The sequence below is a fragment of the Sinocyclocheilus grahami genome, unplaced genomic scaffold (genome assembly GCF_001515645.1).
Source record: "Sinocyclocheilus grahami isolate Dianchi unplaced genomic scaffold, SAMN03320097.WGS_v1.1 scaffold509.1, whole genome shotgun sequence".
Classification (NCBI taxonomy): domain Eukaryota; kingdom Metazoa; phylum Chordata; class Actinopteri; order Cypriniformes; family Cyprinidae; genus Sinocyclocheilus; species Sinocyclocheilus grahami.
This window is the reverse complement of record NW_015505688.1, coordinates 768,262-785,735: the sequence shown is the minus strand read 5'-3', so window position 1 is coordinate 785,735 and position 17,474 is coordinate 768,262. Positions and strand designations below refer to the sequence as shown.

At 39.6% G+C, this 17,474-nt stretch overlaps 2 protein-coding genes across 2 annotated transcripts in view; both read right to left on the bottom strand.

Moving 5' to 3' along the window:
- Positions 1–1,507: 1,507 nt before the first annotated feature.
- Positions 1,508–4,478, bottom strand: LOC107554672 (mastermind-like protein 1). Its single transcript, XM_016237258.1, has 2 exons — positions 3,902–4,478; positions 1,508–1,579 (listed from the first exon to the last, which is right to left on the bottom strand). The coding sequence occupies exons 1-2, from the start codon at positions 4,229–4,231 to the stop codon at positions 1,565–1,567; spliced, it is 345 nt and encodes a 114-aa protein (XP_016092744.1). The 5' UTR covers positions 4,232–4,478; the 3' UTR covers positions 1,508–1,564.
- A 3,796-nt stretch (positions 4,479–8,274) lies between these two features.
- LOC107554653 (calnexin-like) overlaps positions 8,275–17,474 on the bottom strand; it is a 21,949-nt gene continuing 12,749 nt past the window's right edge. The window contains exons 8-16 of the mRNA XM_016237233.1: positions 16,790–16,979; positions 16,576–16,689; positions 14,806–14,962; positions 13,947–14,162; positions 11,423–11,542; positions 11,202–11,342; positions 8,930–9,014; positions 8,575–8,803; positions 8,275–8,392 (exon numbers count right to left, since the gene is read on the bottom strand). Of these exons, the coding sequence (XP_016092719.1) occupies positions 8,275–8,392; positions 8,575–8,803; positions 8,930–9,014; positions 11,202–11,342; positions 11,423–11,542; positions 13,947–14,162; positions 14,806–14,962; positions 16,576–16,689; positions 16,790–16,979 (1,370 nt within the window). The remainder of the gene's footprint in view (positions 8,393–8,574; positions 8,804–8,929; positions 9,015–11,201; positions 11,343–11,422; positions 11,543–13,946; positions 14,163–14,805; positions 14,963–16,575; positions 16,690–16,789; positions 16,980–17,474) is intronic.

Below are 17,474 nucleotides of genomic sequence, written 5' to 3'. Positions count from 1 at the left end.
TATGCTAATTAATAGTGTTTTCACTATATTTTGGATATAGATATCCATTGCAGAATTGATGTCATACGGCTCGTTCACTGAATCGCTGGCCGTCTCAGTGATCTGCCGTAAAACAGTGATTCTGTCCTAATTCCCTTACATATTAATGGTGGAGTTCCCTTTAAAATCTTAAATGATTCCCTTTGAGCTAAATTATTGACCTGTTTCCCTTACATGAGATTAAACGACTTTGACAACAAAAATACTTGTCGACATTTTTATCGTCGATAATGTCAAATAATGGTTTCAGCCCTAATGCGCAGTATTCAAGCAGGTCACGCGGACAGTGCACAGACCATCACAGAACACAGACAGCCAAAGAACACTTTGGGCTTAATACAGCAGCTGAGAGAGTGACAGCAAAATTGACATGCTCTCGATATTTTCCCCTCTTTTGGTCATAGAAACACTATTGGGTTTTTTTCTTTTGGTATTGGGGCAAATGGGAACTCAAAAATTATCCTATCATTCATCGACCTCAAATATGGTTTATCATTTGGAGTTGAAACAAGCAAGTAGTAGCAATTTTACATGGCTGCTCGCTAGAATGTTAAGCTAGATCAATGCGCCCTAGATTAGGCGGATTTCCAAGTGTTTGTGCAGCGTGTGGAAGCTATTTGCGCACTACTGCATGACATGGAGGCGCCGGAGTGATCACTGGCATTTTTTCCCTGATAACATTGGAAACAACTTATAATACACCATCATTTTTGCTTATACAGATAAAAGTAATATCATTAGACTGTTAATGGTGTACTTTTATTTGTATATAAATATATCACAATATCAACAAAACATTGTGCTTATGTAAAATAAATAAAACAAACAAGGTGTGCTTTCTGCTGTATCGGTCTCCATGAACTGGAGAGCATCACAAAAATATAAGCTATACCTGCCTTGCAGACATGAGAAATATATCTATAGAAAGCTTGAAATGTCTACTTTTGAATGAACCAATTCAAAGCCAAAACACTGATTATGCAATCTGTATGAGAGTGCATTTCTCTCTGAAGACTGTAATGTGGAGATGGTGATCCATTTAATCATTCAGCATCCATTTAATCTTTGCAGCCATCACGGACTCAGAAAACATTAGTTTATTAATAAATAATTAAAATATCTCCATACTATTTTCCCCAACACATTCATAGTCATTACTTTTGCCGGTGCTTTGCAGCAAGCTTTGTGTGCGCAATTAAGCGTGGAATAGGCTATATATTAAAGGCTCATTATGGTTTAGTTCCCCCTCCAGTATTCACGCAAATAAATTAACATAAACGTGTGATTAGTTGCCTAGAAAAATCTTTAATTTAGAGATCGACTTCAGCAGTCACATAATTCAACTACAGTATATCTCTAGACTAATATCACCCTCAAAAACGTAAAAGTCAGCTTATGTTAGAAATGCACCAACAAGCGGAGACCTCAAACTGAAGACTGCCTGTTCTCGTGCATGGCAGTTCCTGGTGCAATGGAGGAAAGGAGACTGGTTTCAACATAGATCTGCGTCAGTTCTCTGGCGACTTTACTGCCCACACCTCTTCAGGAGAGAATAAACCTGCTGTCAGATGTTATAGTTGCTACAGTGATTCATTCATAAAGAAAGCTGCCCTTATCAGTTCAGTTTGCTGGTTTCTTGCAGTACAGTGTGAGATTAATCAGCTGAGGAACATGTAAATCTACACTCATGACTTGTCTTTGCAGTGTTTTTTGTGGCCTAATGTCCTCAAACTACATGCTATCAGTTTCAGGAGCCTGACTGTCTCTGTAAAACCAGCCATGGTTTCAACATGATAATATACACTGCTCTCTGCGCCACCGCTTCAATCAATAGCACTGCCGCAAAATCTTTACAAGGAAAACAACATGTGAAGGAAGTCCTGTTTTTTTAAGACCCAAGCAGGGCAAAATAAAGTGGAACTACAAAGCATTGGGCTTCGATGACACTATTTCAGAATGTCACTGCATCAGAAATGATCAGAGCAAGAGTCAGGCAGATGCAGCAGCAGGGATATTTCACAATCACAAAGCTGCTTTATACATATTTCAAACCTAAGAAAAGTATTTTCGTGCTCTATTTCTTGGTTTACTATTTTGTTATCCAATGCAACGACACTCACACAAGTCTTTCAGGGCCAGGGGTGTTTTCAAAGAAAACTAGAAGCAGGGATGCTTTGAAAGCTTCATTCAGTGATGGTGTTTTGGAAAGTGCAGCAAATGCACGCTGCAAAAACAAACACGGCCATGAGGTGATCATTCATCGAAACATCTGCGGCACACAGCGAGCAGCACGGAGCTCATGTGACATGAGCTGGACCTGGACGCGTGCTCCTGTCACGGTCACATGTCCTCAGCGCTGTTGATGCTGATGCTGATGCAGCCGTGCAGTGTTGCCAGATTGGGCGGTTTTGAATTTGATTGTGCGGGTAAAAACTGGCTTGGGCGGGTGAACAAAATTTGGGCTGGTTTGGGGTCAGTTTGGCAGTTCTCAAACATATAAATTGCATTGGCTAATTGTTTAACAAACAAGCCCAAGTATGCATGTACTGCATCCAATCAGTCATCACAACATTACTACACACACACACTGCAGAGGCGCTGGTGCTCATGTAAACCTCGACAGCCGCAATTATCACGAGGGCTCAGCAGACAGACGTTATGATTCATGAGTGACAAGTTTTTAGCGTGATAAGTTATAACGTATCTGATTTTGAATGTAGCGTGACTGTATATTCAAGTAATCACACTGCCTAAAATATAAGTTAAAGAGTGGGAGAGTGACTCAACTCTCAAAACGTGAATTATTGTGGAGTGAGATGACACGAATGCTCCATCACTGCAACTCTCTGAAATCAGAGCACATTTGAATTAATCACAACCAAAACTAAATATGTCGGTCTATACGATCATGTCTTTTATCTTTTAAACGTCCAGATTGATAAATCCTTGAAAACTGCTAGACTTGATTAGTTTTGACTGGGCAAAGTTCTGTATTATGTTCTACAATATGAACTTAACAAGAGGCTTCCTCTAGTTCTGTGTAAAATTATAGAGCGACACGAAGGTAAGCATTATCGTTGTTGTTGTTTTTTTTAATTGTCGGATTATAATTAAGTATCAATGAATGACAGTTTTGAGTTGACTGTCATGGTGTGCGCATGAACGAGTGTGAAATACATGCTAATTACGTTGCTTTTTCCTATCACTTATATTGGGCACTTTTTGCATTTAAATTGGATTATTCTGACTGCTGACATTGAAAATCATGCATGTCATGTTTCGAGGGTATCGGTTAATTTCATGATTGCCGTTTTGACAGTGTCTGCTTGCATATTTTATTCATGTTCGGTAGCCTAATTCTCTTTAATGTAGGCTATTCGCCCCGATTTGATCCGTTTACCTGCGAAATGTCTTATTTATAATTTATATTAACCTATTTTGTCTCAATATTTAGTTTTAAGGAGTTAAAATGGCCCTTATCAACCTTGATTTACATATTCAATAACATTATTTTGACGGTTAAAGTTTTGGGCGGTTTTTGTGAGCTTTTGGCCTGGAAATCGTCCATCCAATCTGGCAACACTGCGTGCGACTTCCACTAGCAGCACACCTGCCGAAGCACCTCAAACCTACCGACGCTACAAGATCAGCACGTGCATTCAAGCACCTTCTCAGGTTCTTAGTCTACTTTGCGATTGCCATTTAGGAGACCCTCAGTAACTTGTAACACACTTCTTCAGTCCTCTTAGAGTAAGCTCAATTGTAGTAGTACTTTCTAAATCATCACACGAAAGGTTTGAAGCTACCATCTTTCAGTCATCAGATCTACAGAGGCATCGTGACTCGTTTCCCATAGACTTACCGCGATCAGCGTGCTGTTTCTGCCCTGCTCCCCGGGCGTCCCGTTCCCTCCGTCCGCGCTGGTGCCCCCGCCGCCCGTCCCTCTCTGCCCCGCCGGGTCCCCGCTCAGCGCCGCTGGCGGCTGCCGGTGCTTGTTCGAGCGCTTGGCCTTGGTCTGCATGCAGCGCTGATGCAGCGCGAACGTCTGTTGTCTGTCCATCTCCAGCCGCTCCATGGCCGTGCTGTCATAGCGGTTCTCACAGCCGGTGTGATGCCGCCGGAAGAGCTCGATGCGCCGCCGCAGCCGCTCCATCACCGCGCTGTGCCGCGGCACCACGAAATCCGCCATCATCCAGAACAATAGCGCGTTTATAACCTCGCTCGAGTCTCCGGAGTCCAGCACAACTCTCAGGACTGATCGTGCTGTTTGCGTGCGTGTGCGTCTTTACAAAACACGCTCAACTGCCTCCATTTTCAGCACTTTCTGCCTCCTTATACAACAAAAGAAATGGCACATAGTTCAGATGTGAGCGCTTATATTCAGAAAAGAGTCGAAACGCAAAAACTCCAATCAAAGTTTCCTTTACGCGAACGCTCAAAAAAAAAGACAGACAGACAGACGATAGATAGATATTGTCAGATTATAGACAGACAGATAGATACAGACAGACAGATGATAGACAGACAGACAGATAGATAGACAGACAGACAGATAGATAGATAGACAAACACAGATAGATAGATATGGTCAGATTATAGATTGATAGACGGATAGATTATAGATAGATATATAGATTGATAGACAGACAGATAGATAGATACACAGACAGACAGACAGACAGACAGATGATAGATAGATACAGACAGACAGACAGATGATAGACAGATATTGTCAGATTATAGCTAGATAGATAGACAGAGACAGACAGACAGATAGATACATAGACATACAGATGGTAGACAGACAGACAGATAGAGACAGATAGATAGATAGATAGATACACAGACAGACAGATGATAGATAGACAGACAGACAGACAGACAGATAGATACACAGACAGACAGATACACAGGTGGGTAATGAAAACTGATGTAAAGAAAAAATGACTGGAAGCTTTGCAGAACTTTTCTGACACCCTGCTTGACTACAGCTGGCTTTCACTCTCCACCACAAATCTATGGGCTACTCTGTGTAAAACCGAATTATGCAACTCACACAGCTATCACAATAATAGCTCTCCCTTACAGTCTCATAACTGCTGAGCTTGAACGTTTGCATCGTAAGAGCTATTTCTAAAGAATTCAGTACAATTTTGGAAATGATTCTCCTGTGTGCAGCAAAGCTTAACCGTTGCCACAGATAACACTCAGAAAGAGTGTTGGTCCTGATTCAGGTGGGTTTTAGATCACCACATTTGGTTTCAGTTGTGCTCGACTATAATGAGTGGCCTACAAAACTGAACACTTAAGCCATATTAATGTATGAACGTCATTGTATTAGATTACAAAATATATGCAAACAAATGTGCAGTTAATCACCCTTTGTCTTCATTTTGAACAGTTTATCATCATTTTATTTCACGCCAAACATTTATATAAGTCTGACATCACATATAGGTGTTATTTCCCAACATGCATGTCTGATTGGGGAAGCACATCTGTCAAGACAAAAAAAAAAATTACGAGCATATGCAGTGGAGCAATGGAAATTAGAATATTAATATAATATTAGAACACTTTTTTTTTTTCAACATCACATTTTTATATATTCCTTTTTATTCATTTCAGCATGTCATTAACTAAATCAGAAGAAAATTTCAGATCCAGTAAGTCTGACATCACATATAGGTGTTATTTCCCAACATGCATGTCTGATTGGGGAAGCACATCTGTCAAGACAAAAAAAAAAAAATTACGAGCATATGCAGTGGAGCAATGGAAATTAGAATATTAATATAATATTAGAACACTTTTTTTTTTTCAACATCACATTTTTATATATTCCTTTTTATTCATTTCAGCATGTCATTAACTAAATCAGAAGAAAATTTCAGATCCATTTTTCACATATACAGCTGAAGTTCTCAGAAAGAGACTGAATCACTGACTCGTATGTACGTGTGTGTCCTCAGTACACTCACTCAGATAGGCCTGAAAATACAGTTCATCTCTTGTAATAACTCATAAAAGGTTGAATTTCACATAAGAAGTCCAGGTAACAGGTTACCTCAAAATAAAATATTAGGCATAAAGAGAATGACATTTATTTTTAGGACCCTTAATATTATTTGCATTCACACTTAATGACAGTTAAGCACATTTCCCCCTCCAAAAATGTTACTTTTCTTTGGCAATTCACATTTTCCCGAAGATTAAACAAAACAAATAATATGATAACATACAAATACTTCACACTTTAATGAATTAGCATTGGTGCAATATAAATTTGGGAGGGAAATGTAATATATGTGGTTTCTTTTGAGTGTGGAAAAAAAATAGAACTCTGACATTTTCACCAGATTCATCAAAAAATGCCTCTGAATAAAGAAAGCATGTTTAAACTCCCTAATTCCACATGCAGCCACACTCATGAAACCTCAAAATCACACATAGAAACACACATCAATCGTTCATCAAATCATTATTTTATTTTAGTTTGTGAGTAACACAATGGATTTCTCCCAAACCCTCCCAGCAAGACCAGAATCATCACACAGACTCATGATCTGTTTCACAACTTCAATGATGCCAGTAAATCACTCAATCCAATGCTTTTCCATCCTTCTATGCATCCACACTAATCATTACCTACATTTGTGAAATAATGGTAATCCAAAAGACAAAGAAAAGAAAGAAGACCAAAACAGCCCAAAACACAGATGTGCAGACAGGACATTTACAGTTGGAGACGATGCCCATCAGAGAAAGCAAAATGAGATATTAAGAGCAGAGCAGCAAATATTGGCCTAGATGTGTGATTTTTTGTTCTCAGTTACCTTTGAAAGTGCCAACTCTTCATTAGTCTTGGGGTAGAGCTCATGTTATGGCATCTCGCCAGACTGCTCCGATGGAATAGGAACAGAGGAGTCCGGTTTGCCATATTGAGAGTATAAAGTAACTTTAAGAATACTAGCAACACTACATACACTAGTTTACTTTAGATCAGGGTAAGCCCCTAATAGTGCCTTTTTCATATCTTTGGGGTCAAAGTATTTAGGGGCGGAGTCAATGTGACATGGAGGAGGAAATGACTTCAACAGCTTGCTTTACACCCAGGACATTACTCTTTTTTTCATGTTTTCTCTTTGAGTGACACTTACTAGAAAACTGAGTTTTCAAAAGGGACTCATTAAATTTACTTATATATATATATAAAAAAAAAAAAACATTTCACCTTTCACCAGAAATGCATAAGAAAACCACACATTTTACATTAAAAACTGAAGCCTATTTAAGCACATTAATGTTAGTGTAATATGGAAAAAAAATGGAATTATAAAGTTTGAATTGGAAATATCTTAGATTAAACGGTCACTCAGTCCTCATTCTAATGTGGTGTGAACATGATTGGTTCAATCGAATGGGAAGCTGCTACTGCTGCTAATATTGGCTAGACAGGATATGACATCACAGTGAGAAAAGTTAAAACGGTTACGATCAGACAAATAACGCAACGAGGGCAAGAAAGTAAAACTTTCAGAGTAAAAACTGTCAATCGTCCTGTTATTGGGCTGAACAGGTTAGAATCTACATCAGAAAACACATTTGTACAGCAATCCATGATTTAGTAAAAAGTCCATTTGAATGGCAAAAACAAATGAAGAAAAAAACATTAAACAAAACTCACAGTACATTCACAGAAAAAATATTAGCAAATCTTGTGTGCTACAAGTAAGGCAGTACACTAGAACCTACGAATCTACCTGGCATTCTCCCTGGACACCTTACTGAGCGCATGCACCACATCTGGCTGCGTTAAGGTCAAGGTTTGGCCTTTTACTGGATGCCCAGTCCATGCCACGACAAAATGCTGAACCTCATGGAATAGAAAATAATGAAAACATCTAATTTGTGTGTTAAAACCTAGGTGTATATCCAAGCAATCAAGTGGCAAATCTTGTAGTTTATAATGAATATATCCAATCAATCGCCTATGGCTTCTGGAGTAATTCTAGAACAAAGGAATAAAGCTGTTGGCCTGTAAACCTAACAATACCAAGTGTGCCATACTGTGGTCATGTGTTAGGCTTCAGGAACACTGTCTGGAAGTGTGTGTGTGTGTGTGTGTGTGTGAGACAGCTGAGAGTAGGAACAGGATCTTTATGCGATCATCAGATGCACAGTTCAGGAATGGTAACACAGATTGCGTTTTCTTTTTAGTTAGGGGGAAATTTGCTATGCTATTTGAGAGCCATCTTCACCGTGGTAACCATCAACATCCTCAAGGCCGCTTGAAGAGGTGTTCGTTTGGCTGTTGGTCGAGTGGCGGACCGCACCGCTTCGTTCAGACCGTCTATAAGAAACAATTATGCAGAACAAACAAAATCAGTGTCTAAGACAACATCAATTTGGGAAAAATTAAATGGCATTAAACGCACCTAAAAATCACCCTAATTTACACGAACAAATAAAATGCTGCTGAAGACTTATGCGATGGACAAATTGATTTACTAAAATAAACTCTTCCAAATCCACATCAAGATGCCTATTAAAAGACTTGAACCTTTTTTTTTTACTTCTAAAAATCCTGTTGCTATGGAATCTAAACAACAACACTTGCTTAGTCTCAAAACATAACATTTCCAACGTTTTTCTAGTAGCGTAAGATTCTCTACCTCATTAGATGTATCGTCGTCTTTGTTGTCGCTCCCTGCGGCCTCCTCTGCTTCTCCCGAGGAGTCCTCTTCCTCACTCTTCTTTGCTTCTGAGGGAAGAACACCACAGAATTAAAGCAAACAACTCAACCTTCATAAGGTCATAAACCAAAAACAAGACTATGAAGGATTAAGCAAAAGTTGTAATAGATGTGTGACATGTTTATCTATCGGACCTGATTCTTCTTCCTTAGCTTCCTCTTCCTCAGCTTCCTCTTCCTCAGCTTCCTCTTCCTCAGCTTCCTCTTCCTCAGCTTCCTCCTTCACATCTGGCTGTGGTGCGTCTGTCTTCTTGTACTCCGCAGCAGATGTGGACGCTGGGCTCTTCTGTAAGGCGCAGAACGACATTTATTCTACAGATCCACCCTTGGCCATACATTAAGGTCAGGCTACTTTAAATGACCCACACTTACCTTTCCAGTGCAGCAGAAGACAATGATGAGCACCAGAGGCAGAGCCACAGTCAGGACGTAGACGATCCAGAGCCAGGGTCTCTCTTCAGTAGCTGTTATCATCTGATTCACCAGACCGGGCTGTGAACGCACACACACACACACACTTAATTTACTAACACACATGCACAAGAGTCCCACACAGCCAATCAAGAAGAACTTTGCTTCTTTATTTTTTTCTGCCATTTTCACCACTATCAATACAAGTAGAAATCAGGAAATCACATGGCCCCAAAACCCCAAAAAAGATTATCTTGTAAAATCTACTAAGCTACAATTAAATCCCAAAAAAAAAAAAACTAAAACATTTCTCTCCATTTAAAAGTACATTACACTCAAACATTGATGCTACAAAAAGGTTCACGAAGACATCGAAACATTAATTCATATCAAACAAGCAATTTAATCACAGTCTTGCCAAGCAGATTTTATTCACAGATAAACACTGAACAACACACACACACACACAGAGCACAAACCTCACTGGTTGTCATCCGTCAAACGTGCAAGTTTCAGCTTCTGTTTACAATATTTGATGTGCTTTATGTATGTGCACTGATCAATGTTTACATGGGACTAAAAGCCTAAATTAAATCTTTTGAGAGTTGAATATGAACTAAAATCTTCTGGGTTTGGAACGAGATGACGGTGAGTAAATGATGACATTATCATTGAATGAACTACCTCTTTAAGTTAACCAGTGACTGCACTGTAAACCCTCCAAACCAAGTGTGCATCCTTTGGACATGTGATCAAGCGTTCAGACGCAGTCACTCCGAGGCACAGGCTTCGGTCCTGACTGCCTGTCTTTCATGCTGCTGTGACAAAGTCATCATGGCCGATTAAACAGACCACAATCAAAGCATGAAGCTGCTCAGACAAAAACCCACAGACTTCCGTTAGGTCCTTTAGCCAGGGACAGAGCTGGCCCTTGAGTTTAACATGCAAGGCATGCCTGGAATCCACCTTCGGGCAAAAGGCATGTGCCCAGTAGGAATTCTCATGAACGCCAGCCAAAAAACAGCTAATCCCAGAGTACACGGCGCTCAGCAGTGCCTCCCAGCACACCGACAGAGCCAGAGACATTCCCTTGGGATCCTCAACCTGCCTCAGAGAGAGACCCCACACCAGAATTTACTTCTGAAAAAGACCCAGCGCTGACCGCTGATTGGCCGTCACGCCCTGCTCATGTCTTTACTGACGAAAGCGAAAAAATTTTGCTTGATAATCAAAAAAATAAAAGAGACTACAAATGTTCTCTGTTCTGAAACAGGGTTTGTTGTGAGACAAATGCAATGGGAGAAGAAGAAAAAAAAAAAAGACTAGCCACTGTATAAATGTTTACAACAACTTATTCTCCCTATGAGAAACAATTATTGTTCGATCAGAAATTAGAGAGAAAATAAAGAAAACCTTGGAAAAACCGCATTATCCAAAACAAACAAAATCAGGATCTCTATTCAGATAACATCAATCTAGGAAAATTAAATGGCTTTAAACACACCTAACTCACCCTAGTTTACATGAACACATAAAATGCTGCTGAAGACTTTTATGTGATGACGACAAACTGATTTACTAAAATAAACCTGATCTTCCAAATCCACACCCAGGTGCCTACTAAAAGACAACATTTGCTTATAAAGTCTCAAAATGTAACATTTCCTATGTGTTTCTAGTAGCATAAGATGCACTACCTCATTGGATGTACTGTCGTCTTTGTTGTCGTTCTCTGCGGCCTCCTCTGCTTCTCCTGTGGAGTCCTCTTCTTCACTCTTCTTTGCTTCTGGGGGAACAACAACACAGAATTATAGAAAACGGCTCAACCATCATAAGGTCCAAACCCAAGTCCCTGAAAGAGAGGAGAGTGTAAACAGAACTAGAACTAAAAACTCTTCCAAGCAAAGAACGCAACTTGTGTGACTGGTCGCATTTGACTGTAAGAAAGATTTAACAAAAGTTGTTTATCTTTCAGACCTGATTCCTCTTCCTTGGCTTCCTCTTCCTCTTCCTTGGCTTCCTCTTCCTCTTCCTTGGCTTCCTCTTCCTCTTCCTCTTCCTCGGCTTCCTCCTTCACATCTGGCTGTGGCGCGTCTGTCTTCTTGTACTCAGCAGCAGATGTGGACGCTGAGCTCTTCTGTAAGGCACAGGATGACATTTATTCTACAGATCCAGCCATACATTAAGGTCAAGCTTCTTTAAATGACACACACTTACCTTTCCGGTGCAGCAGAAGACAATGATGAGCACCAGAGGCAGAGCCACAGTCAGGACGTAGACGATCCAGAGCCAGGGTCTCTCTTCAGCAGCTGTTATCATCTGATTCACCAGACTGGGCTGCACACACACACACACACTTAATTTACTAACACACATGCACAAGAGTCCCACACAGCCAATCAAGAAGAACTTTGCTTCTTTATTTTTTTCTGCCATTTTCACCACTATCAATACAAGTAGAAATCAGGAAATCACATGGCCCCAAAACCCCAAAAAAGATTATCTTGTAAAATCTACTAAGCTACAATTAAATCCCAAAAAAAAAAAAACTAAAACATTTCTCTCCATTTAAAAGTACATTACACTCAAACATTGATGCTACAAAAAGGTTCACGAAGACATCGAAACATTAATTCATATCAAACAAGCAATTTAATCACAGTCTTGCCAAGCAGATTTTATTCACAGATAAACACTGAACAACACACACACACACACAGAGCACAAACCTCACTGGTTGTCATCCGTCAAACGTGCAAGTTTCAGCTTCTGTTTACAATATTTGATGTGCTTTATGTATGTGCACTGATCAATGTTTACATGGGACTAAAAGCCTAAATTAAATCTTTTGAGAGTTGAATATGAACTAAAATCTTCTGGGTTTGGAACGAGATGACGGTGAGTAAATGATGACATTATCATTGAATGAACTACCTCTTTAAGTTAACCAGTGACTGCACTGTAAACCCTCCAAACCAAGTGTGCATCCTTTGGACATGTGATCAAGCGTTCAGACGCAGTCACTCCGAGGCACAGGCTTCGGTCCTGACTGCCTGTCTTTCATGCTGCTGTGACAAAGTCATCATGGCCGATTAAACAGACCACAATCAAAGCATGAAGCTGCTCAGACAAAAACCCACAGACTTCCGTTAGGTCCTTTAGCCAGGGACAGAGCTGGCCCTTGAGTTTAACATGCAAGGCATGCCTGGAATCCACCTTCGGGCAAAAGGCATGTGCCCAGTAGGAATTCTCATGAACGCCAGCCAAAAAAACAGCTAATCCCAGAGTACACGGCGCTCAGCAGTGCCTCCCAGCACACCGACAGAGCCAGAGACATTCCCTTGGGATCCTCAACCTGCCTCAGAGAGAGAGACCCCACACCAGAATTTACTTCTGAAAAAGACCCAGCGCTGACCGCTGATTGGCCGTCACGCCCTGCTCATGTCTTTACTGACGAAAGCGAAAAAATTTTGCTTGATAATCAAAAAAATAAAAGAGACTACAAATGTTCTCTGTTCTGAAACAGGGTTTGTTGTGAGACAAATTTAAAAAAAATGGAATTTGGGAGGAACACTGATTTCAAAGGGCCCTGTGCATGTCAGAGAAAATGTCACTTATAGCTGCAGACAGGCAGAAATTCCTCATTAGTGGCTCATACTGAATTCTGGGCAGATATTTTCTGCATGCTGTCCCGTAGTGCAGAGATTCAGAGATCAAACGTGGGCTGTGTGAAGGACACAGAGGTACAAGGAGCTGTGGTCTCGCTGCGTGTGTGTTTGTAAGAGAGATGCATACTGAAACGACGGATCCGTGTGTTCACGTGTATTGTGTGAATGTGTGTGGGCTGATGAGGAGACATCCTGTGAAAGAACGTGGCTGGTTGAACTGCCTGTGCTGTGTCATGTGAGAAAGTCTCCGGAGTGAGTGGAAACAGATTTTCAGAGCAGCGCCGAGTGGATCGCCATGCTCCACTGACACACATGGCATCATTTACAACACAAGAGTCAGTCAACTCAAAACAAGAATCACAGAGAAAAGAAACAATAATTCCACAATTATGAATTCTTACTATTGGCATAAAGTCATATAGAGGTCAACAACAAATAAGAGACAAAAATGTTAATAATCGATGAGCTAAGTCCTTAAAAATGTGGTTCTGAAAAACTATCATTTTCTAGAAGTTAATGTAATGACATCAACAGGTCAATCATTATTTAAAAAAAAATATTTCAATAAGGAATTATTCATTTATACTAAATTGTAATAAAAAGGTCAAATTATTTTATATTCTAGGTGACTTGCTGACGTTAACACACACAGTAATGAGGGGTCCTGCACAGACTTGTAATTCAGAAATTAAAAACATGTTTCTCATAGAAGAGGTGAATTCCAAGTCACAGTATGTTGGAAATGCACTTTTAACTTTAAACACGTCATTTATGAAAAAACAAACAAACAAAAAAAACATAATAAATAAAGTGCTTGTGCCATAAACCTCACAACCCTTGGCAAATCAGTGACTAATTCTTCCTCACAAGTATTTAATGTATCAGCCAAGAAACTTTGCTTCCTGGTATAATTACAAAAACCTGTGCACACTGTCAGATTGCTGCTTTTTTGCATTCAAAATGCACTGGATGAGGATGTGCCTTTTTAGTTAACTGCACGCTCTCATCTCACTGATGAGCACTTGACTGAAGGAAAGATAGAGAAGAGTGAGATAAATACAGATGTGTCATACCTCAGCGGCTCCCTCAGCTGCTTTCTTCAGACCCCAGCCGTCAGCCGCCCATCGCTCAGCCACATTACGATCAGAGGTGACGAAGAAGTTGTCAAAGAAGATATCAGAGGACATGGACCAGAGCTCCAGACCGACGGCGCTGAATGGAGTCATACGGAACGGGTGCAGGTCCTCAAAGAAGTCTGGGTTAGGGATCTTCCTGGGCTTCCACACCCCCTGAAAAATAAACAAACCATTAGACATTGACGTTTCCAAGTTCAACACTCGGAGTTAGGGGTTTATTTAAATCACAACTCCTAAACCTCTTGGACTCAAACACCCCTAGTAAAAGGGCTGCATGATTTGGGGGAAAAACTGATTTTCCTGAGAATAACTGGAGATTTAAAAAGCGCTAAAACACACAAAAAAATTATATAGCAATATGACCATAATAAAATCTAAAAATATATATGAATTATAACTTAGTAATATTTTTATATTTGTATTGTTATATTTCACTGTAAAAGATTAAGAAATTATTAATTTAACATTACATAAATGTTGATAAACAGCCACCAAGATTAACTAATGGTGAAAAGTGTTGATTATAGCATTATATTTAGAACTAGTTGCACTGCATCAAATGCTGCACTGTAGCCGAACAGAGTCATGTCTACTGAGCACACGATGCAATGATGTACTTATTACAACACGATTTCTCCATTTTCTCCATTTCATGACCCCCTTAAATTCAAGCTTTTTAAGCATTTTTTTAAGCAATCTACTGTGATTTTGGTTTTTATCAATCAAACAATGGAAAATGCAAAAAAGAAAGATGAAAACATTAACCCAAAAAAGAGCTGTAGAAGATGCCAATTACCTGATAATTAGGGTTGTCAATCATTGGTGGCTTCCACTTGCCCTTGTAGTTGGGGTTGTCGATCACTGGTCTCTCCCATGGGCCGCACCCGGGGGCCGTTTCACAGACGGGATTGGGGATCTGAGGTGCTTCCCACGCGCCGTCCATATCCTCATCCCTAAAAGAGACGAGCACAAATGTAGTGCAGGCAGAGGGCAGTAAAGAAAGAAAACCTCACACTCAACGTGCCCCTCATATCTCGATTTCAGTTGTTCTCATGGTTAAGGCAATAATTATAAAAACTGAATCCAGATCATCACCCCAGGAGTCCTAATTTCTTCAATAAAACCAGCTCACTTCACCACTGTCCAACTCATAAGCGCTCAGCCTTTCACATGATCCAGCGTGATTCTGCATTCATTACAATGCGGCACATTTGTATGCATGTCTTTGACGAAGAATGCTGCCTTCACATAAATGTTTGAAATTAAACTTTAACACCCCCAAAGCTAAGGGAAGGTTTTCATCAAATTCAAATTGCCTAGTGCTTTTCACAATACACACTGTTTCTAAGCAGCTTCATCATGATGTTATATATTTATCATATTTACTTAGAAACAGTAACACAGCCGAGATTTGCTATATAGTATATGAGACCCTGGAGCACAAAAGCAGTCTTAAGTCGCTGGGGTATATTTGTAGCAATAGCCAACAATACATTGTATGGGTCAAAATTATCCATTTTTCTTTTATGCCAAAAATCATTAGGATATTAAGTAAAGATCATGATCCATGAAAATATTTAGTAAATTTCCTACCATAAATATATAAAAAAATAATTATTATAATTAGTAATATGCATTGCTAAGAACTTCATTTGAACAACTTTAAAGGCGATGTTCTCAAAATTTAGATTTTTTTGCACCCTCAGATTCCAGATTTTCAAATAGTTGTATCTAGGCCAAATATTGTCCTATCCTAACAAACCATAAATCAATGGAAAGCTTATTTATTCAGCTTAATTAATAGGGGTGAATAGGGATGTAACGATTAACTGCGAGCCAGTTGAAAATCGATTCAATTATCCAAAGCGATTTACAAATGAGGACAATAGAAGCAATCAAAACCAACAAAAGAGTAATTATATGCTATAAGTGCTATATTAGTATAGTATTATATATCAATTTCAAAAATAAATGTGCAGCATTTTGTCCAAGCAATAATAAAAGGATACATTTAATTTATCATTTGTCTTAAATCTCATTTTGTTAAAAAAAATAATAACTGTGAATCGAATCGAGAAATCAAAATCATGAATCGAATCGGGAGTTGAGTGAATCGTTACATCCCTAATGTATAAATCTCAATAAAAAAAAATAAAAAAAGACCCTTATAACTGGTCTTGTGCTTCAGGGTCACATATATCAATTGTCTGTATGTGTGCAGGTAAAGTAGGATCTAATGCGTATATAAAATATATTTTAATATATCTAGAACACTATGCAACTGAAACAATGAAAAGTGAGATTTTATAAATCACAATATGATTGGATTGTGAAAAGTAGGCTTTTTATTATTAATAATATTAATTTAAGTTTTTTTTATAATTATACAGGTTTCTTCAGAAGTGGGAAAAGTTATTTTGATTAAAGAAAAAAAAAAAAAGAAAAAAGATCTGTAATTGTGTTTTTTCAGACTTTTCAGTAATCGTGCACAGTAAGACCAAAAATATTTATTTATGAAGTTAAAATGATTTTCTGAAGACTTTTAATATAATGGAGAAAGCTTTACCAGTCCTCTGGCTTAAGGGCATCGGGGTCACCGATGTACTCTGGCTCATCGTCCAACCAGCCGTCAGGTTTCACAGCATCTTCATCAGGAATCTTAGCAGGAGCGTCTTCATCCCTGAGTTACAAACACATCAAATAATAAGGATATGGACAAAAAGTGACGATTCTGAACCCCAGGACAACACATACAGACATAAAGACACTCTCTGCCTCACCAGTCCTCGGGTTTGACAGAATCTGGGTCCTGGATCTTGGGTCTCTCATCCCAGTCCTCAGGTTTGTGGTCATCGGGATCCTCAATCTCGGCCAGGGGGTTGATGGGGGGAGTCATATCATTCAAGAGACTGCCGCTGTTCACCACTGTCTGGTCAATCAGGATCTCAAAACTGTTATCAGGGTTCAGCACTGCAGGAGGACACATTGACACACATGAGGAATTCTGTCCAACTTTCATATGAGATTTGTCTGTTTAGATCGGTTAGGAAAACAGCAGACGGGCTGAATGAACATGTAAATGTACTCTTTGACAGTAGGTGGCGCTTATGGAAGCAGGATGAGATGCGTGTTGTTACCCAGTGTGAAGAGGTGGGTCTTCTTGTCTGTGTAGTATGTGCGCAGGTCCGCGTCGGGCTTCTTAGCATGCTTCTCCTCAAACTCGCCGTTTTTTGGGTTCTTGTGTCTAAAGATGAAGTGCAGTTTGTAATCCTCACCACACTTATCAGGCCCAAACATGATGGTGTACGGAGTCTTATCCACAAACTCCTCCTGTGAGGACAGACAGGGAAGAGCGAGGTGAGGACACATACAATTGCATCTTATACATTAAGTGTTGTGTCCAGCTCATATGCTATCATTCAACTATGTATATACACAGCAATACAGGTCACCTGATTCTGCATA